This window comes from Dasypus novemcinctus, chromosome 1 (assembly GCF_030445035.2).
Source record: "Dasypus novemcinctus isolate mDasNov1 chromosome 1, mDasNov1.1.hap2, whole genome shotgun sequence".
Classification (NCBI taxonomy): domain Eukaryota; kingdom Metazoa; phylum Chordata; class Mammalia; order Cingulata; family Dasypodidae; genus Dasypus; species Dasypus novemcinctus.
This window is the reverse complement of record NC_080673.1, coordinates 137,483,372-137,506,863: the sequence shown is the minus strand read 5'-3', so window position 1 is coordinate 137,506,863 and position 23,492 is coordinate 137,483,372. Positions and strand designations below refer to the sequence as shown.

The 23,492-nt window shown below is 36.0% G+C and overlaps 1 protein-coding gene and 1 pseudogene across 1 annotated transcript in view; one reads left to right on the top strand and one right to left on the bottom strand.

Annotated features, from left to right (window-relative positions):
• Positions 1 to 21,633, bottom strand: part of LOC131279778 (transmembrane protease serine 11B-like protein) — a 29,632-nt gene extending 7,999 nt beyond the window's left edge. The window contains exons 1-2 of the mRNA XM_058303697.2: positions 21,541 to 21,633; positions 13,852 to 13,967 (exon numbers count right to left, since the gene is read on the bottom strand). Of these exons, the coding sequence (XP_058159680.2) occupies positions 13,852 to 13,967; positions 21,541 to 21,548 (124 nt within the window). The 5' untranslated portion in view covers positions 21,549 to 21,633. The remainder of the gene's footprint in view (positions 1 to 13,851; positions 13,968 to 21,540) is intronic.
• Positions 14,323 to 15,094, top strand: LOC101443724 (transformer-2 protein homolog alpha pseudogene; annotated as a pseudogene).
• Positions 21,634 to 23,492: the final 1,859 nt, after the last annotated feature.

The window sequence follows — 23,492 nt, the reverse complement described above, 5'->3', positions numbered from 1 at the left end:
ATAATCAATTGCCAGACTATAAATAAAAGTATTTATTATTTTCAACTATCTATTATGTTGATTCCTCAAAAATACCCCATGAAGGATTCCCATTTTGCAAGAGAAATGGAGTCTCAGGGGGATAATGTAATTTACCCAGTATCATATAGCTGCTAAGAAGAATCAGGGTCTAAAGCCCATTTATCTGATTTCAAAGCCCACACCTAATCCATTACAACTTCTTCCAAAATTTTCATAGATACTAAATAATTTAATATCTGCTACATTTTATCTCTAATATGTGATAAGTATGCATTTAGGAATATACTACACTTTATAACTGTCTCGTATATAACAAGCACTTAATAAATGAAATGTGAGATTATTTTGCAATATGATCCCTGCCTTTAGGACCCTTTTGTAGAAGAAATAGGCCTGATATGGAGGAAAACTGTACATTAGGTTCTTATAAGAATATAATTAAATGATATACAAAGTCTTCGACTGCAAGTTCCATATGAATGCAGTGAAGGAAGATACTGCAATTGTAGTAAAACATGACTTGTTCCTATAAAGGTGGTAAAAATATTTTATAGTGAGAAAGGTTATGGAAAAAGAAGTCAGGGAGGTCAAAATAAAATGCTGAAAATGAGTTAGTCATAAAGGCACATAGTTTGTGAAGGAGTATTGTTAATTTCAGTTAGGCTGTCTGTGGGTCATCAATCTTTTGCTATAGAGACAAAGATTTACACTGATAGTTTATTAGGTTTTACCATAAGCAGCATGAAATAGACCTTGAAACTATTCAGGTTTCTTGTTCATAATTCCACACTCGTAATGCATCCTTCAGTTCTTTGTTTGGGTTCCTATATATGCAACAATATTAATGGACCACTGGCAGAGTGCACCAACAATGCTGAGATCTCTGAATACAGTCAGGGGAAGCGGACTTGGCCCAATGGATAAGGCGTCGACCTACCACATGGGAGGTCCAAGGTTCAAACCCCGGGCCTCTTTGACCCGTGTGGAGCTTGCCCATGCGTAGTGCTGATGCATGCAAGGAGTGCCGTGCCATGCAGGGGTGTCCCCGCATAGGGGAGCCCCATGTGCAAAGAGTGTGCTCCATAAGGAGAGCCACCCAGCATGAAAGAAAGTGCAGCCTGCCCAGGAATGGTGCTGCACACATGGAGAGTTGACACAACAAGATGACGCAACAAAAAGAAACATATTCCCATGCTGCTGACAACAGAAGTGGACAAAGAAACAAGATGCAGCAAATAGACACAGAGACCAGACAACTGGGGGAGGGTGGGGGGAAGAGGAGAGAAATAAATAAATAAATAAATCTTAAACAAAAAAAGAAAAAAGAAACAGATTCCTGGTGCCGCTGGTAAGGATAGAATCGGTCACAGAAGAACACACAGCAAATGGACACAGAGAGCAGACAACTGTGAGGGGGGGATTTAAAAAAAAATAATAAAAATTTAAAAATGAATATAGTCAGTGTGCCCTTTTGGTACCTGGTAAAATGATAATAATCTCTTAAGGATGAGTCATTTATTACACATGTGCACATATCATTAACACTTCTATCTTTATAAGTAGTTAAAATACCAATGTGAACTGAGAAAGACAGAGAAGGTTTTAGAAAAAGGAAGTCATTTAACAGTCTTTCCACAACTGAATTACTTACCATTTATTTCTGGAAAGAAAAATTGAAGAAAAAATAAATCACTCTATAATAATTCAGAGAGTCTATATATTAAGTTGCTATTTTCTGGACCATGCCAACTTTCTAAGTTTTAAAAAGTGAAGGTAAATGTGCCCTAGGGCTAAAAAAAATAACAGACTAGATAAGAAAGTAGTTGAGACAAAAAGCTAAAATATAATATGTAAACTTCCTCAGTCTATGACCCACCCCTGGGCCCACTTCTCACAGTATTCTTTAGAAAACATCTTTACTCAAAGAAGAGTAAATAATAATTATAATGGATCTAGTAGAGAATTTGTATATAGGTATTGAAGGGGAAAATAGAAAAGGGGAGGATAAACAAAAATCACAAGGAATTATAATGGGAACAGAGGAAGAGTTGAAACTAATAGTTTCCAATTTCTCAAAGATATAAGACAAAAGGCTCAATGATATACAACAGTTCAATGAAGAAGAAAAGTAAGCTGCAGAATTCAGTAAAGAAATGGAAGATAAAATAAGACTATCCCAGATTAAAGCTGCATTGAAAACAATAGATAAATGTTGAAAATCTCATTAGATGGAGAACAGACTTGAGGATAAACAAAATAAAATGGAAAAGGAAAACAATATAAATTTATTATTGAAGAAATGAGAAACACAGAAAAGCAACAGAGATTCAATAAATGCATAATTGATGTTCCTAGAGGGAAGGGAGAGTTGAACAGATGAATTTGAATCTGTAGTTTACAAAGGCTTATTGTGATCTAAGAAAAACTGATACAAGATAAACACAGCAAGAGGGAGGACTAGAATAGATGGAACAGAGGGCATTTTTGGGGACAATGGAAGTGTTCTACATGATCTTCCTTTGATGGATACAAGTCATCTTAAATTGCATCACAGTTTATAAAAGTGTATGGTTCAAAGTATAAAACATAATGTAAACCATTGACCATGGTTGGTAGTTATGTTTCAGTATTTGAACATCAGTTGTAACAAATGTACCATCCACACATAAAATGTTATTAATAGGGGAAGGCAAAAAGGGGGAGGATGTTGGGTATATAGGAGTCCCCTGTATTTGGGACATGATTTTCTGTAACCTAAAACTTCTTTGAGGACAAAATGAAAAAAGTAAGACACTGGGGCAATAAACAGAAGAAAATGTCACTGTACATATGGGACAACAGATCTTACAGTAATGAAAGGCAAAATGTCAAAAAAAATTTAACATTTTTTCATTATTTTTTATTATCTCAAATTCTTGTTTTTTAAAATTTTGTATTTTCTTTCTTATCTTTTGAGCTATCATTATTATTTCATTTTCTTATTAATAGTATTTGGCTGTTTTATTGGCTTCATTTTTGAAGAAGGTTTGGATCACAGAAGGCTTATAACTGTGGCAAGAAAGGGTCATTGGTGTGGGGTGTCAGTGATGGGGGATACATAGGAGGAAGCTTCCTGGGCATACATATAAGGTATATAAATGTGTTTGAATATTCATGGAGCATCTTACACTGGGTGGAGATTCACACAATAACCGAAGGAATATCAAATTCCCATCCTGGGGAGCTCTGCCACATTCACTAATGGATCAGCAAGAATCCACAGAGTACAGGGGCAATGACTAGTGAAGGAGGATGGTCCACTAATGGGCCCTTGATATTGATGATTGTGTATATGAACTCTTGAAATTGAACTTAGTGTAGTATTATAGGGTGCCTAAGAGTTGCCTCCTGTTGCTCAAATGTGACCTCTCTCTAAGCTGAACTCACTTACAAATATATTACTTTCCCCTCCCCCCAATGTGGGACATGACTTCCAAAGATGACCTCCCTGGTACCAAGGGATTACTACCAAGCACCAACTAACAAAGCAACTGGAAAAAGACCTTGACACAGAGGGGTAAAGGTAAAGGAAAATGGGGTGAGTAAAGATGAAAGCTATTTTAAACCAAAGAATCCTAAATGACGACAAGAATTCTCTGGAAGTAGTGGTGGAAGTCAGATTAAAATCAGGAAGGTGCATTGGAACAGCTAGATCCAAGTGTCTTCACCAAAAACTAAAGTTTGTAGATCAGGAAGACTAAGACAAAGTTGAGGGCAGGTATACTGTACTCAAAATTTATATGCTTGGCTTTTTTACCAACTTGATTTCAGTAAGCTGACAGCCAAGATTATATCCATGCAAATCAGTGAAGGCTTTTTCCCTATCTGGGAATACTGATCAATCTCTGAGAAAAGACTTAAATATTCTGGTAATTGGGTTCTCTCAACAAAACAACTTGTTGCAACAGTCTTTAATAATTAAATAAGTAAAAATAAAAAAACATTCTCAATAGACACCTCTAGACAGAGCTTCCTGTTAGCTCTTTGATCTCTTATATATAGCAGACACTTAAAGTTTAACATATATTTGAGAAAATTATCTAATATAAAATGCTGAAACCAAAATAAGCAGGGAAAATCACCTTGGAGGAAAAAAGGCTTCCTGGAAAAACAAATATATGGGTGGTTTTTATTTTCTTCTGTTGACTTCTCTGCTTTTTCAAATTTTCAACAATGGGCATGTATTACTAATAAAAAAAAATATATGATTAAAAAATCTATTAAGTGCTCCCCCACAAATATACAAAACAAAAACAGTATAAGAAAAGTCAGTTCACACTTAGATGTAAATTCATTATTCAAACTTCTAAAGTTGAAGGGAGAAAAAAGATTTTATTTAATTTACAAATTCATTCTTATTCCAGTAGCTAAATAATCATGTTAGAGCAGATATCTGAATAGACAAAGGGAGAGCCATGATGGTGCTGGGCTCTAAGGAGCAGAATACTCATCAGAGTGCTAGATGAGGAAGAATAACATGGGGTAGAAAAAGTTCCCCACCATCTTGTGTAATGGGTAAAATGGGGTACCTCCTGAAGTGCAAGGTTTCTCAGTTGAGGGCAACAGTTGGGAGCCTGAAGGGAAACTGGATTGCCATAACTTTATTACTGAGAAAATGGCACATGAGACAGGTAAGTCAGGGAAGCATGGGCAAAGCTGATTCTGATCTGAAGATAAATAAGGGAGAGGAGAGTAAACTAAAGAAGAAAGAAGAGTTAGAAAAGCTGCAGGGCTTTGTCTTGGGTCCAGAAGGAGTTATTGGAGCTGCATACTTCAGAAGAGAACGCATGTTCCTGCTGAAATGGAAAAACTCTGACAAGGCTGATGGAGTCTCTGCCAGGGAAGTCAATGTCAAGTGCCCATACTTATTATATCCTTCTATGAGGAAAGGCTGATGTGGCATTCTTACCCCTCAGAGGATGATAACGAAAAAGTTGACAATTAACTCAACTGTAACAGCCCCTGTCACTTCTGATTGTGAGTTTGAAATGGGGGAGGGAAAGAGTTCTACTTGTTTTGATGTTGTAGAGGTGCTTGTGAAGGTGTCTTTTGAAAAGCCAGTATAATTTCTGTGCCCTGCAGCAACCAAGTGCTTTTAAAGTTGTTCCATGCTCAAAAAAACAAAAAACCCACATTAAAAAAAAATCCTATAGAATTAACTGATACCCAAAATGCTTTGTCTAGAATCATGAGACCTATCTGTTCTTGACACCATCTAGACTTGCATCTAGACCTTTATTGTAAAATCTTTCTAAGCATATATTAGCTTTCTGGGAAAACTTTGTTTAAACGTAGACTTCATACCACACTGTCAGTTTTGTCCTAATAAACTTACAGATTTGGGTTTTCTTTAAAAAAAAAAAAGGAAGAAAGAATTATGGGGCGCAGGGAGAGTGCCCCATAAAGAGAGCCGCCCAGTGTGAAAGAAAGTTCAGCCTGCCCAGGAATGGCTTCGCACACGGAGAGCTGACACAAGACGCAACAAAAAGAAATACAGATTCCCGTGTCGCTGACAACAACAGAAGCAGACAAAAGATGAACACGCAGCAAATAGATACAGAGAACAGACAACTGGGGGTGGGGAAGAGAAAAAAAATGGTATTTTTTAATAAGTATGTTTTTTTGTTGTTGTTTTGTTTTTAGCTTAAAACACAAGGAAATCTTTGTCATATCACTAGCTGGATACAAAGATAAGGAAGAGATAGCTTAGGGAATAAATACAGAGTTAACACTTTAAAATATTAAAATGCACAGTGTGAATCAAGACTACAAGACAAAGAAATAGGAAATTATGGCCCATTCAAAAGAACAAGGTAAGAATTCAGAAACCATCAGTGAAGAAGATGAGACTTTGGACATACTGGACAAAGACAGAAAAATACCTTCAGTATACTCAAAATGATAAATGGAAACAAACAAAGACTAAACAGCTGATAGTAACACATTGCAATGAGTATAAGTAACACTGCTGATTTATAAAGTGATTGTGGCTTAAAGGGGGAGTTAATGTTAATTGAAAGACAGCTAGATGATAATCTATGGACTATATAACATAGTGATTTAAGAGGTAGATGAGGATTGTGCTTAATATTATAATACAAATACAAAAATATTCCCCTATTACAAGGTGTTAAGAATATGGTGATACATGGGAAAATTACAACGGATATAACTTATAGACTAGAGTTAGCAGTAATACTGTAATATTTTTGTAGCAAAGGCAAAGAAGTTACTATATCATGGGATTTAGTTTTACGAGATGTGAATATGATCAAATTTTTTTTTCATTTTCTTCATAAGAAGGAGACCTTGGTCATGTCATTTAACCAATTTGTACTCAGTTATTCATCTTTCTGAACATTGGAGAAACAATTGAGTTTGTTTTTAGGATTAAATATGATAAATGCACCTGGATAGGATTTTTAAAAATAATGTTTCCAGAATGTATGAAGCTGACTTTTTGTCTGCTATTTTATTTTTGAAGTTGAAATAAAGTTTACTAATTTTGAAAAAAGAAAAAGACTAAAGGCTATCAGGAAAATGGTGAATAAGCAATATGAGAATCCTAATATTAAAGAGAGAGAAATTTTTAAAAAGGAATCAAACAGAAATACTGGAGGTAAATAAAGACCACAATAACTCAAATGTAAATTCCCTAGGGGGATTCAACAACAAATTGATCTGGCAGAATAAGAATAAGTGAAATTCTCAGCTAACATGGAGTTGAAGAATGTCAACCACCACACCATGGAGCCTAGAGTGCCTACAACTGAAAGCAGGAGGACTGCATCCAATATCCATGTGGAATCTAAACCCCCTCTTGACATAGATGTGGAATGGACACAACCAAGCCAAGGTCCACAGGAAGGAGGAATACAGTAAGAATCAGAGTGGACTTACTGATATTATATTCATGAACTATTGTGGTTAATAATCGAGAAAATGTGGCACTGATGTGGAAAAAATGGCCATGGTGGCTGCTGGGTACCGGTAAGGGGAGGAAGAGAAGAGATGTGGAGGCATTCTTGGGACTTGGAGTTGTCCTGGGTGGTGCCCCAGGGACAATTGCTGGATGTTGTATGTCCTCCCATGGCCCACTGGGTGGAACGTGGGAAAGTGTGGGCTATGGTGTGGAACACGGGACATGGGGTGCAGCGATGCCCAGAGATGTACTCATCAGATGCAATGGATGTGACATGATGATGGGAGAGAGTGTTATTGGGGGGGGGGAGTAGTGGGGTGGGGGTGGTGGGGTGAATGGGGACCTCATATTTTTTTAATGTAATATCTTTTTAAAAAATGAATAAATTGAGTAGAATTTGGGGAAAAAAAAAGATAAGAGAGAGGCAATCTTAGAAAGGAAAAAAAAAAAAGAGAATAAGTGAAATTATTTAGGCTGAGGAGCAAAAAAGAAAAAGAAAACAAAAAGGTGAACAGAGCCAAGGGACCCGTGGGACACTATCAAGATACCAACACATGCATTATAGGAGTCCTAAAAGGAGAAAAAAGAGAAAAAAGAGGCAAAAGGAATATTCAAAGAAATAATGGCAGAAAATTAAAATTTAACAAAAACATGAATATACACATTTAAAAAGTTCAACTAACCCCAAGGAGGAGACAAACAGTAGTCAACTGTCAGTTGCCAAGGACCAGGGGAAAGTTTCCAAAGTTGCAAGAAAAAAGCAGCATGTAATGTTCAAGGGAGCCCCAAATTATAAATTATCAGTTGTTGATTTCTCATCAAATACCACAGAAGCAAGAATGCCATGAGATGAAATGTTTAAAATGATGAAAGAAAATGATTGCCATTGAAGAATTTTTTTTTTTTTTTCCGAGGTACCGGGGCCAGAGATTGAACCCGGGACCTCGTATATGGGAAGCTGACTCTCAACCACTAAGTCACATTGACTTCACTGAGTTGGCTTTTACATTTGTTTGCTTTTTGTTTCTTTATTGTTTTAAGGAGGCACCAGAAACCGAACCCAGGACTTCTCATGTGGGAAGCAGGTACTCAACTGCTTGAGCCACATCTGCTCCCAACCAAGAATTTTATATCCAGTGAGTCTGTCTTTCAAAAAATGAGAGAAAGATTAAGACATTTCCAAATGAGCAAAAGCTAAAGGTGTTTGTCACCACTAGGCCTACCCTATAGCAATACTAAAGGAAGTTCTTAAAACTGAAAGAATAGAACACTACATAGTGGATCAAAGCAGCATAAAGAAATAAAGATCTTCAGTAAAAATAACTATTTGGGTAATTTAAAATGCAAGTACTATTGTATTTTGTTTTTTGCTATGCAATTCTACTTTTTACTTCTTATAGGTTCTAAAACACGAATGCATAAAAATTAATGATACATACATGCTTTTGGACATACAATGTATAAAGATATAATTTGTAAAAAGTATAACAAAAAAGTGGGGGACAGGGGTCTATACTGAAAAAAACAAGATTCCAAATTGATAGAAGAATGTCTTGCATTATCAGTAGTTACTTTTGACAACTCTCCTGTCAAAATACAGAGATTGGCAGAATGGATATAAAAGCATGACCCATCTATATGCTTTTTCCAAGAACCTCACCTGAAATTAAAGAAACAAGTAGATTGAAAGCTAAAAATGAAAAAATACGCTATGTAAATACTAAACAAAAGAGGACAGGAATAGCTATAACACAGCAGATAAAACAAACTTAAAGAAATAAGCTATTAGAAGAGACATAAGGTCATTCCATACTGATAAAGGAATCAATTCAACAAGACATAAAAGCTATAAATATATCTGCACCTAACAGCAGAGACCAAAATATATATGAAGCAAATAATGACAGATTTGAAGGGAGAAACAGTCCTACATTAATAGAAGGAGACCCTAATATACCATTTCAATAAGAGTAGATCTTCTAAAAAGAAACTCAAGAGAATGGAAATCTTGAACGATGCTCTAGACCAAGTAGAACTAACAGACATGCATAGACGGCTTCACCCAACAGCAGCAGAATACGGAATTAGTCAGGGTTCTCTAGGGAAACAGGATCAACAAGGGATATCCAGTCCTTCGGTGCACATTGATATGATTGGCCGGGGCAGAGTGGCCCTCTTTTCCTCCCTGGCTGCCTGAAGAACTTCAGCCGTCATGAATGACACTGTAACTATCCGGATCAGGAAGTTCATGACCAACAGACTACTTCAGCAGAAACAAATGGTCATCAATGTCCTTCATCCTGGGAAGGCAATAGTACCTAAGACAGAAATTCGGGAAAAACTAGCCAAAATGTACAAGACCACACCTGATGTCATCTATGTATTTGGATTCAGAACCTATTTTGGTGGTGGCAAGACAACTGGCTTTGGCATGACTTATGATTTCTTGGATTATGCAAAGAAAAATGAACCCAAACACAGACTTGCAAGACATGGCCTGTATGAGAAAAAAAAAAACCTCAAGAAAACAGTGGAAAGAACGCAAGAACAGAATGAAGAAAGTCAGGGGCCTGCAAAGACCAATGTTGGTGCTGGCAAAAAGTGAGCCAGAGATTGGGTAACAGAAGGAGTAAAGATTCTTCAGTGACTCGATTGGTGATTGTGCAGATTTTTCACCAAAGGATTAATAAAACTATAAAAACTTTGAAAAAAAAAACATAAAAAACAAGGGATATCTGTTGATAGTAAGAGATTTATCAGTCTCTTATGCAGCTGTGGGGATGCACAAGTCCAGGTTCCACAGTCAGGCTGCAACCAGGGGCTCCAATGAAAATCCAGTCAGGATTCTTGACGAGTTCTGGGAGATGTTGGCTGTCCAAAGATGAGCTGGGAAATTCTCTCTCAATGCTGGAATCACTTCCCCTTTTAAGGGATTCAGCTGATTGGGTTAAGCATCAGTCATTGCTGATGGCAATCTCTCTGACTGATGTAATTATAACCAGCTATCTATGATTCACCAGTGCTGTAAAGTCAATGGTGACTAAAGTCCATAAATGCCCTTGTATTACAATTAGTCCAGTGCTTGCTTGACCAAACAACTGGGCACAGTTATTGGCCGAGTTGACACAGTAGCCTAACCATCACAGTGCACATGGGGCATTTTCCACGATAGACCATATGATATGTCACAAAACAAGTCTCAATACATTAAAAAATATTGAAATCATACAATGTATCTTCCCCAACTGCAGTGGACTTAAACTAGAAATCAATTACAGAGGGAGAAATGGGAATTCAAAACTTTGTGGAAATTAAACAACAAACTCTTAAACAATCAAAGGATCATAGAAGAAATAACAAGGGAAATCAGGAAACATTGAGATGAATGAAAATGAAAGCATAACATACAAAAATTTATGGGATGCATCAAAGGCAGTGCTGAGAGGAAAATGTGTATCTCTAAGTGCTTATCTAGAAAAGGAGAAAGATCTCAAATCAGAGACCTAACCTCACAATCAGAGGAGCTAGAAAAAGAAGAGCAAACTAAACCCAAAGTGAGCAGAAAGAAGGAAATAACAAAGATTGGAACAGAGAGAAATAATACAGAGAATTTTTTTTAAATAGAGAAAATTAATAAAACCAAAAGTTGTTCTTTGAAAAGATCAATAAAATCAACAGACTTTCACTGGAATGACAAAGAAAAAAAGAGGATGCAAACAAGTAAAATCAGCAATGATAGAGGTAATGTTATTTAAACAAATTTAAAAAGCTGTAAGAGGATACTATGAACAAATACTTGCCAACAAATTAGATAAATATAATGAAATGGACAAATTCCTACAAACACACTAACTACACTAACTCAAGAAGAAACAGAAGATCCCAAAAGACTAATAACAAGTAATGAGATTGAATCAGTAATTCAAAACCTACCAACAAAGAAAAGCCCAGGACTGGATGACTTCACTGATGAAATTCACCAAGCATTTCAGGAAGAATTAATGCCAATCCTGCTCAAAGTCTTCCAGAAAATTGAAGAGGTGGAAACACTTCCCAATCCCTTCTATCATGCCAACATCACCATAATAATAAAGCCAGAAAGAGATACCACAAGAAAAGAAAATTATAGACCTGTATATCTTATGCATATAGATATAAAAATTCTCAACAAAACAGTACCAAGTCAAATCCAATAACACATTAAAATAATTATATACCATGATCAAGTGGGATTTAGCCCAGCTATGCAAGGGTGGCTCAACATAATAAAATCACATTAATGGAATGAAGGCAAAAAAACACATGATCATCTCAATTGGCTCAGAAAAGGCATTTGACGAAATCTAGCACCACTTTTTGATTACAAAAACTGATAATAATAATTAGAAAACTGGGACTAGAAAGAAATGTCCTCAACATGAAAAGGGCATATATGAAAAACCCACTGTTAACATCATATTCAGTGGTGAAATCTAAAAGCTTTTCCCTCTGAGGTAAGGAACATGACAGACATGCCCGCTATCACTCCTATTAGTCAATATGGTTCTTAAGAAGTTCTAGCCAGAACAATTAGGCAAAAAAGGAAGTAAAGGCATCCAAATTGGAAAGGAAGAAAACTTAACTTATTTGCAGATAACATGATCTGATACAGATAAAATCATGAAAAAATCAGCAAGCTACCAAAGCTAATAAGCAAAGTGGTAGGGTACACAATCAACATGCAAAAATCATTGTTTCTATACACTAGTAATGAACAATTTGAGGAGGAAATTAAGAAAAAATTCCATTTAAATAGCAACTAAAAAAAATGAATAAGTATCTCAGAAGAAATTCAACCAAGAATATAAAGGACTTGTGCATGAAAATCTACAAAACATTGCTAAAAGAAATCAAAGAATACCTAAATAAATGGAAGGAAATTCTGTGTTCATGGATTGGAAAACTCAGTATATTTATGACGTCAATTCAACCCAAAGCAATTGACAGATTCAAAACAATCCCAATCAAAATTTCAAAAGCCTTCCTTGTAGAAATGGAAAAGCCAAGCAGTAAATATATACGGAAGGGTAAAAGGCCCTGAATAGTCAAAAACATCTTGAAAAAGAATAAATTTGTGAAATTCACACTTCCCAATTTTAAAAATTTTCACAAAGCTGGAGTCACAAAATAACTTGATGCTGCCATTAAGACAGAGAGACTAATGGATTCAAACTGAAAAGTTCAGAGATAACCTTCATATCTATGGCCAATTGATTTTTTTTTGTCTTTTTTTTAAAGATACATAAATCACAAAAAATGTTACATTAAAAAATATGAAGTTCCCACATACTCCACACCCTACCCCACCCACTCATCTAACTTCAACAAACTTTCTACACATACCAATTGATTTTTGACAAGAGTACCAAGTCCATTCAATGGGGAAAGAATCGTGTCTTCAACAAATGGTGCTGGGAAAACAGGATAGCCATTTGCAAAAGAATGAAGATGGACTCTTACCTTATACAAATAGAAAAATTAATTCAAATGTATCAAAGACCTAAATGTAAGAACCAAACTATAAAGCTCCTAGAAGAAAACTTAGGGAAGCATCTTCAGGATCTTGTTTTAGGTGATGGTTTCATTGACTTTACACCAAAAGCACAAGCAACAGAAGGAAAAATAGATAAATGGGTCCTCATCAAAATTTAAAACCTGGGAAGCAGATGTAGCTCAGTGGATAAGCACCTGCTTTCCATAAACAAGGTCCTAGGTTCAATCCCTGGTACCTCCTAAAACAAACAAACAAAACCTCTGTGCCTCAAAAGACTTCATCATGAAAGTGAAAAAGCAATGTACTAAATGTACAATGAAAATATTTGGAAACCATTTATCTGATAAAGATTTACTATTCTGAATACATAAAGAAACGCTTCCGCTCACCAACAAAAAGACTAACAACCCAATTAAATCACATGCAAAAGGCCTGAATATTAATTTCTTCAAGAAGAGCTACAGATGGCCAAAAAGCACCTGAGAAGATGCTGAACATCATTAGTCATTAGAGAAATGCAAATCAAAACCACAATGACATCATAGCACACTCACTAGAATGGCTAATACCTGAAAAATAGGAAAGAAAACATAAAATAAAAAGTATTGGAGAGGATGTGGAAAAATAGGAACAGAACACTTGTTAAATGTTGGTGGGAAGGTAAAATGATAATAGCTCCTATGGAAAACAGTTTGGTGGTTCCTCGAAAAGCTAAGTATAGAATTGCCATATGACCTGACATTCCCACTTCTGCACATATACTCAAAAGAATTGAAAGCAAGGACTCAAACTGATATTTGCACTGTGATGTTCATAGCAGCATTATTTACAATTGCCAAAAGAACCAAGCAACCCAAGTGTTCATCAACAGATAAAAGGACAATCAAAATGTGGTATACATATATAATGGACTATTATTTAACCACAAAAATTAATGAAGTTCTGATATATACAACAACATGGATAAATTTTTAAGTTGTGCAAAATAAGCCAGACACACAGGGACAAATATTGCATAACCTCACTGATATGAAGTAATTAGAATAAGCAAATTTACAGAGTCAGAAATGCAAATTGTTAATAATAAGGAAAACTGTGAGGGTGCCTTATACGGGGACTCTATATTTCTGCATGTTTTTTCTGTAAACCTATACCTTCTCTAATAAAAATAAAATTCACCAAAAAAAAAACTTTTTAAAAAGGAGAAATGAACGATAATAAATTGATACCATTTTAAAAAGAGAGTTCATTGCTAGCAGTTGTTCACTTATCTTTTGCAGAAATGGAAATAATTTTTTTAATACACTGAAATAAATAAAAAGTTTCATTTACCAACCTACTGCCAAAAAGTGAACCAGGAGACCAATAATTATTCCCAGGATTGCCAACACTCCAAACACAACCAGGGCTATCATCCACACTGGCAAGGATGTACGGGTAGCTGTGACTGGTCTGCAAGTAAAGGGTATGAAAGTGAAGGATATATCAGAAAAATCACAGATATTTCATTCCTAGAAACTCCACGATTTAGGCACAGTAGCAACAAAAGACTTTTGGTGAAAAACAGAAAACAAAAACGAGGGCGGAGCCTGTGACCGAGCGGGAGTGGGCCGCCTTTGTTCTTCCCACCCGCCAGTCAGCGACCTGATTAGGCCGTCGGCGCTCAGGCCAAGCCCAGTCTCGTATTTAGTTCCGGAGCGCGCGTGTCCGACGCAAGTGATGCAGAGAACAACTTCCAGGTCAGAGAGGCTTGCTCTCTGTCAAAACGTCCAACTCGAACTCCTGTTAGGTGTAAAATCGAAAGCCGGTCAGGTTCTTGTAATCCTTCAGGGGTTTCCAAACACTCTGAATCCCATTCCCGATCAAGATCAAAATCCAGGTCGAGCTCAAGGAGACAGTCTCACAGATGTTACTCTCATCCAGATGGCACTCGTCCTCATAGGAGACGATCTCAAAGTAGAAGAGGTACCCCGGCACCCGGCGTCGAAGAAGCGGAAGTCCTCTCCAGTTTCCACCTGGAGAAGACACACGGGCAGCACGGCGGATCCAACCCTTGGACTGTTTGGTCTCAGTTTATACACAACAGAAAGAGATCTTCGTGAAGTATTTTCTCGACGTGGACCTTTGAGTGGTGTCAATGTGGTTTATGATCAGCGAACGGGGAGATGACCAGGATTTGCTTTTGTTTGAGAGAATAGATGAGTCGAAGAGACTATGGAAAGGGCAGATGGAATGGAGCTGGGCGGTGGGAGAACTCGTGTGGATTAGTCCGTCCCCACGAGAGCACACCCCTACGCCAGGCATCTGCGTGGGCGGCCGCGGAGGGGGAGGTGGCAGCAAGACGTCGGAATTCTTTCTATGATAGAGGATATTATCGTGGGTATGACAGATGTGAAGACTATGATTACCGGTACAGAAGAAATCACCTTTTCCTTATTACAGCCGATACAGACCACGATCAACGTCTCGTTCCTACAGCCCAAGACGCTATTGATACTCTGAATGCTTTGAACTTTGGGACGTGTTTCTTTTTTCTTTCTCTTTTGTATCTTTAATTTTCAATTTCCCCAAGCTTTTAATCCTTCCTACTCCTTAAAAAGAACTCTTTTAAAAAGTCTTTGGTTTATTTAGAATTTACTCTTTTGTCAGTTGTATTGCTCTTTTCCACCCCTCTTGAAGATGTAATTGTCATTTTGAGTAGTTAAACATCTTGAGTAAAAAAGGAACCCCAGTGTTATGTTTTATGAATGATTTTTAATTGCTTTAACAGCAAATTATCTGCTGATCAACTGAGGAAAGAAATTGACCCTTTTAAAGCTTCTTTTGTGCTAATATTGTATTAGATATTGTGTTAGAAAACTACATTTACCACAACATTTCCTTTTTAAACTTTCTTTTGGGTATGATATTAACACACATAGTTAAGTCATGTTAAGTGTGTCTGGGGTGGCATGGGATAAATAGTTGAGAGTAGAAAAGTTTGAAGCTATTATAGAAGAAAACACTTGGTCATTTCTTTAGAAGAATGAAATTTTTGAACCCTAAACTTAAGTCTTTGTTTTTAGAGATGAAAACTTGTGGACTTCTTCATGACATGTTGTATTTTAAATATATCTGTTAAACATTACAAACTTATAAAGTGTGATTTTTGTGTGAAACTTACTGAAATTTAAATATTCCTGTAATCAGTGAAGGACAAGTCTTTTATTAACTAGAGCAATTTGTGTAATTTGCTGTCAGAAATTTTGGTATTGAGGCAATGATTATGCAGGTTATTGTATAGTATAAAGCTCTTAGAACATGGGTGTGGGGAAAAGTAGTGTCCTTTCAAATAAAGTTAATTTCTTTGGGGGAAAAAAAGAGTTTTCTTTAAAGCTTGTGATTGAATCTCTCTACATCTGTGTTGTGAATTTTGTCTCAGGAATATGTTGTTTAGGGCTAGGTTATATATATTTGGCTTCCAGTTGCCTTGCATAACCAATAAGTAGATCTTATATTATTTATTATGCCCTTTCTATAGACAAACAACACATACACAAATATCAAGTAAGATATTAGGTCAGATCAGTGTAAGCTAGCTCACAAGATTGTTTATGACTGTGGCTCAAAAAGATCTTTTGAAGAACAGTGTGCCATGATCAACCTACACATCAGGTTATTTCCTTTGTAATTCCTTTAGGGAATGAATATGCATTGATAGTCTCAGCCTAAATTGAGATAAGTACTTGTGGGCACTTCCCAGAGAAATGGGCATGGGAAGACAGTAATGCAGCAGATGTAGAATAACCAGCAATTCAATTTCGATGCAGTAAACTGTAGGTCATAGATTAGCCATAAATGATATTGGACAGAGATGCAGCAACAAGTTTAAGAAGGATCTTTGATGCCACACAAAGGAGTTGAGATGTTGTCTTGTATTTTAGGGCTATGCCAAGTATGACTATGGGCTGACCTTAATCAGAATCACCTGGGACACCTATTAAATATGCAGATTGCAAGATTCTATCTCAAATCCAGTGAACTAGGCTTTTTGGAAGGGCCTGGGAACTTGTACTTCCACACTTCTAGTGATACAGATTCTCACTAACCTATTGCAATATTCATGGGAAAGTCGTTAAAAACTTTAATCTAGCCTAAAGACATTGTCAGATATTTCAGATTAGAAGTAGCATGTGGGAGCAGCATATAATATATTGAATCATAGATGAAAAATTAACTGGGATGATGGTTTCAGGAGAACAAGATCACTTTTTAAAATCAACCCTTTATGGATGTTTTCTCATTTTCCTTAAAAACTACTTCAGAGTTCTCCATGCTCCTCAAACTTCAACCACTATATGTTCTACCCCCACTCTTAGTTGATAACTTATTCTCTATTACACAGAAAATGAAAGGCATCAGAAGAGAATATTCACAACCCAACCACTTTAGGTATGAACTTCTCTTCATCTGTACCCTACATTCTGCCTTTTCCTGATGTTTCCATAAATAAATGACCTGTGCCCTGGTCTAAGTCCAACACCTCCACTTCGTCATTTCTTCATCCTCCAAAATGTAACTCATGTTCCAGTCATTTCAAACTACTCAGAGATCCACGAACATAACAGACTTTCACACCTCCATGTCCTTGTGTGCTGTGTTCCTTCTGCCTAAAATGTACATCTCAAGTCTACCCAAGGAACTTCTGCTCAATCTTCATAACTCAGCTCTGCATCTCTCGTCATTGAAGTCTTCTGTGCCCCCCACCCCCATTGTGGTCTTACATTGAGAATTTATTTTTTTTTTGCATGCCAGTCTTTTCACCCCTAGGCATGAACATGTTGTAATCTGAGGCCTAATCATTATTTTCTTCTTATAACCAGGGCATAATATGGGTCCTAGCAGATTATAAATAATATTTGTTGCAGGAGCGAATGAATGAAAACAAGGAAAATCAAGTACATACATCACAGAGGGTAGATAGATCAGAGTGATCCAGATTATAGAAAGACTTCCATGCTAGTTAAGAGTCTTTACTTTTCCTGTGAAAATGACTACTCTGAGAAGGACATATAATGCTTAGAGAGATGAATCTGCAGGCAGTATGCATGATGACAGCTTAAAGGAGATGGGAAATGAGTGAAGAGAACCAATGAAGAACAAGGCTTTTGCAACCCATAGGAAGAGAGTGGTGGCATCAGAGGTGGTGGTACTGAGAATGAAAAGAAAGTAACAAGTTTGAGAAATTTTATAGAAGTAGTTGTATATTTCCCAGAATTTGACAATTGGCTATAATTGATAAAGAACAGGGATATATGAAAATGACACAAAATTTTATCTCGAGAAGTAGTTAAAAGAAAAATGAGGCCTAGAACAGGTAAATTGGAGGAAAAAGAGGTAAATTTGTATATCTTGAGTTTGAGGGGCATTTACATTTCCAGTACACAATCAGAGATGTCAGATTGGCTAACTGAAGAAACATAGAGATACAAATTTAGGAGTCATCTAAAAAGTCAAAGCTGCTGTGGAACTGGAGCAGTATATTATAATGGTTACTTGTCAAATATTGCATAAAATTGATGCTTCTCTTTCCAAGGCAAACATTTGTCTACAACTAATTTACCACAACTTTTTCATTTCTTTCCTTTATTTCATAGCCTCATTGCTTGAGATCAGCTCTCAAAAGACTTTAAGTTGTCAATATTTGTTTCTTAACTTTCAAATTTAAAATATTGTTCATTATTCAGTGATGGAGCAGCATTTACTTGATTGTACAAGCATTCAATTCCACCAAAACTGCTTTGCTCACTGCTTGGTTCTTTAATCTTCACTCCTCATACCCTTTCTTAACTTTTCTATTTTACTATTACTAATTACTTTTCTTTCTATAATCTTTTATTTTTTATTTATTTATTTTTTAAAGATTTATTTATTTATTTAATTTCCCCCCCTCCCCTGGTTGTCTGTTCTTGGTGTCTATTTGCTGCTTCTTGTTTCTTTGTCCACTTCTGTTGTCGTCAGCAGCACGGGAAGTGTGGGCGGCGCCATTCCTGGGCAGGCTGCTCTTTCTTTTCACGCTGGGCGGCTTTCCTCACGGGCGCACTCCTTGCGCGTGGGGCTCCCCCACGCGGGGACACCCTTGCGTGGCACGGCACTCCTTGTGCGCATCAGCACTGCGCATGGCCAGCTCCACACGGGTCAGGGAGGCCTGGGGTTTGAACCGCGGACCTCCCATATGGTAGACGGACGCCCTAACCACTGGGCCAAAGTCCGTTTCCCTATAATCTTTTAATTGGGGATGCATTTGTACATTTACTGTTTCGACTAATTTTATTTTTAAAGTTTTAACTCAGAACAAGATTTCTGACAAAATTTTCATTTCTTTTATTGCTATTAAATTTAAGAACCTGTATTCTTGTATTCTTAAAAGAAAAGGAATCTAAATCTACTAAAATCTGATGAAGTAAGATTTATAATTCATCCAAACACGTTTTGAAAGCAGAGAACTGAAATAATTTCCTAATTTTCAATTTTTCTTTATTGATATCACTAAAGAATTTTACATTCACATTTCTTATTCCCCATTTTTATTATTTCTTGTCGCAAGTTCAGATGCTTCTCTGAGTTGTAACCACCTTTAGGTCATAACCTAAAGATCTTACAAAGCATGAAATAGATTAAATAGTTACTCAAAAATGTTAGAGGTCCAAATGTACATCACTATTACAAGATGGTAAAAATAAGGAAATACATGGAGAAAATACAATTAATGCAATTTATAGATTATAAGTAACAGCAATATTGTAATATTCTTGCATCAATGTCAAAGAAGGTACTATATCAATGCTAAGTGTTGATAATAGTCATATATGGGATTTTTTTTTTTTTTTTTTTTGACTAAGGAAATCATTCAAAGGTTTACTGGGGCGATGACTGCACAACTCTGTGATGAGAAAGTGAGAGCTACTGAGTGTACACTTTGGTTGTTGACAAAAATGTTTAACTTGAACAAGGCATGGAACTATATAAAACAGTGAACCATGTGGTGGGAGAGTGACTGTGGTTAACAATACAAACATGAGTGTTCGCTCATGAACTATAACAAATGTACAATACTAATGCATAGTGTCAGTATAGTGGGTGTGTGGAAAAATATACTGAGTGTACACCATAGTTAGTGGTAATAGTCTGATTATGTTTTTTCATGATATATAACAAATGTTCCAATACAATGTAAGGTGCTGTTGGAGAGATAATGTATGGGAATTCTGCACATTATGCATGATTGTTCTGTAAGCTCACAACTTTCTAATAAAAAAAAAAAAAGAATGAAAAAAAGAGTTCCTGAGCAAAAAAATAAAGCACTCACCAATTAGCCAATATTTCAGGCAATCTATACAAAAAATTCTTCTGAAAATCCAGAATAGCAATAATATCTTGCCATAAAAATTTCCTGCAAACAAACTGCTAAAACCTACCTTAGCAAAAAGCCGAAGTATAGCTTTCTTTTGAAATGTATCCTATTCCACCATACAAGACTAACTCTAAGAAAAAATTTTGAAGTTGATAAAATTTGGTTTTGAAGTTTTTGCTTCCATTTATGATTTCCTCTTCTTTCCTTTAGACATCATCATTCAGGCATCTGCATGCAACCCCAAAGTGTGCCAAAATCTCCTTAAATGCACTTATGCAGTCAGACTTCTTTCCAAATCCCTCTACATTCTGCTCTGTAATCTCTCTCTCTGAAAAGATAATCACTGAATTTGGCCTTGAACCTTTCCTAGAAAACAAGGAGCTCCTAGAAGCAACAGCTTAATGCTTTTTGAAATCTGTTAAACTTCATACAAGTGTCAAAATGATGGAAGAAGCAGGAGGAAGTGTTCTACAAGTTAAAAATATCATCTGTCCAGCATGATGATGACTATCCTACAGGAAATAAACAATCATAATTCTGTTTCTTCTCCACTCTTCTTAGTGTATACTCAAATTATCATTTACTGATAGAGCAGAAACTTGATTAATAAGAAAATATCAGGGTTATGATAAATATAACATCTCTAATAAAAAGGAATAATATGACAAAACTATTTATATAATTCAAGAAAAAAATGTTCTTATAAATTCTACCACACCACCATTAGTGTGCCTTTCTAATTACATTTCTAATGAATATTAATGTGAATATATATATGAATATATATAATGTCTTAAAGAGCTCAACTATTGATTCAATATGTACATACTTAAAGAAATATTTGACAAAGGTGTACATTTATAACCCACAGTTATCAAAACATTAAATATTTATAATCCAGGTACAGTTAATTCTTCTATACTTCATATATTTTGATGAAAATTTCTTGTAAACTGAAAGTATGCTTTTAAATGTTGGCATTAATCATCACTGTTTTCTTGATAGTAACCTATTTAGATCTTTTAAAAATAATTGGCACCTGTCTATACCTTAACATACTTTAATAGGAATGGATTTTTTACAGACAGAGGTAGGTTTTGGAATAAGAGCAGTTACACTTTTTTGGTTCATGAACATTTCACAGATAAAAATTTTCGATTTTATTTATGGTTTTACAGAGAACACCTATGAAGCAGCGGTAATGAGAGACTCGAGATTCTACTCTTGAAAGCCCTTTAGAAAGCACAAGACGTTAAAAAATACAAGGGAATCATCACCATCAATAAAACAATTAAGCATTTGATTTATGAGAGAAGAACATTTTCTATCTGCTACCTCCTCTTCACTTTACAACAGTCACACATTCATATTATTTTTCATTCACAGGATGTTAAGCTGCACATCACCTCTCTGAAGCACTGCCGAAATTGTTACATAAAACAATGGATTCCAGACACATGTGTATGTTTGTGATAAAGTGGTTTTTGTGCAAAAAATTTAAAATGCAATGGGAAAACTACAAATTCTCCCTAAATTCAATTGTTTTACTGCAACCCTAGGGAAAGAATCATATTGGAGAGATAGTGTTCTTTCTATTTATGTCAGAATTTTAGAGAAGGAAATCTCACTTACCTATACATAATGTGCTGGTATGAAGGCTGTTGAGGCTAATAAAGATAAAGGAAACTTCTGTGCTCTTTTTTCCTGATCAGTGGTTCTCAGGTAAATGTGCTAACCACAATGATAGCTGAAATTTTAAAGACTGGATGTAATAACCAAAAGCAGTTAAAAGGAATCTTGTTTAACAAGTGTTGATGACAGCTGTGGATCTGTGGTTTAAAGGAAGAAATGAAAATTCTCCTTGAGTCAGATACTTAGAAAAAAACAATAACCGTAACTTGGATTGGTCATCTGAGAGATCCACCCAAAAAATACCACCACAATGAGTGAATCAGTGTTCTGATTCAGGTTCCATGATTCTTTCATGACATAGTGCTCCTCCCCAGTGAAACCAACTGTATCCATGAAAGCAGTCTCTGACAACTTAAATATCAGTTGTCTTTTTGATACAATAATTCTGCTATAGCATTACTCATTCGAAACATGCTTAATCAAAAAATTCTCACTGGGACTCTGCACATGCTTTAATAGGAATAGATTTTTTACAGACAGAGGTAGGTTCTAGACTAAGAAACATCAGTTCTATTTTGGTAAATCTTTTATAAGGAATGGAACTCTTGAATCTAGTCAAGAGTTGTTTTACTGAGAGAATATGTACTAAGATCTTAGGTGATATCTATCTATCTATCTATATAAATTTATAACTGAAACTATTACAGTGTTACCCCAAGTTCTTAAGAAAGCAGAATATATTATAATGTAGCTTAGATATTTTGGCTACATATATTTAGATACTTGGTGTCATATTTCATATCTTTAAACACTTACTCTATTTATTCATTCATTTAATAAATATTTTACATGAACTTCCTGAGGCTACACACTGTTCCCAGCAGTGGGAATACAGTGGATGTAATAAGGTCTCTGTCTTCATGGAGCTTACATGCTAATGGAAAATAGTAAATACTTAATTTAATATGAAATATTTATACATACTATAATAAAATAAAGCAGGATAGTTGGATAGAAAGTGGTAGCGGGGCTTGGTCAGGAAAGGCTTGCCTCTCTGAGAAGGAGGCTTTTGAGCAGAATGATATTAATTGGTGTGATTCATCCTCCTAAAATACATATTCATGAAATTTCTCTATTCAAAAATATTCAAACTTTCCAACTTGTTTCAGAATAAAATATAAACTGCTGAGACCTGGCTCAGCAATAGGTTGGCTGGAAGGGAAGGCGACACAGGACTTAAAGAAATAAAGGACAGAGAGAAAGACAAAAGAGAGGAAACAAAGATGGGACCAGGGGACTCCCAGCTTCTGGAACTGAGAGCCTCGACCCTAGTTTCCACATTGTATTTATTTAGGAACTAACAAGCAGCTGTTCGTTATTTGCAATAATAAGGAACAGGTCATACAAAGTTCAAACGCCTCATCACATAAACATTTTTTCATGCTAACCAGACAGTGTTCCATCTAGTCAAGGCCCGGTGTTCCTAAGCCCACACTTTTTGTCTGCGTTGTGGAAATGTTTCAACTTCAAGCCATGTTCCTACTATTTTCCCACAACACAAACTTCTTTGGTTGATATTCAAGGTCCTTCCTTACCCATGCTGTTTCTTGGTAATGTAGTGCAATGGAAAGGGTAGGAACTTTCAATGGCCCATCCACTAGTAACTAGTTGCTTGACCTGTCTCTCTGAATTTCGGCTTTCTCATAGGTAAAACTGGGGGTAACAAGCCAAGACCTGTAAAGTTGTTGTGTCAAACGAGGTGATGTATACCAAGTATTTGGCACAGTGCCTGGGACATTGTGTTGTCTTAACAATGACTTTATCTAAAGCTTGACTTTATTCCAGCCATTTCTCACATTTCCTTTCCTTGAATGGCAAGTACTTCCCTACCTCCACGCTGTTTAGTTCTCCCAGGATTATCATTTCTACCCATCCAGTATTTATTCATGTTT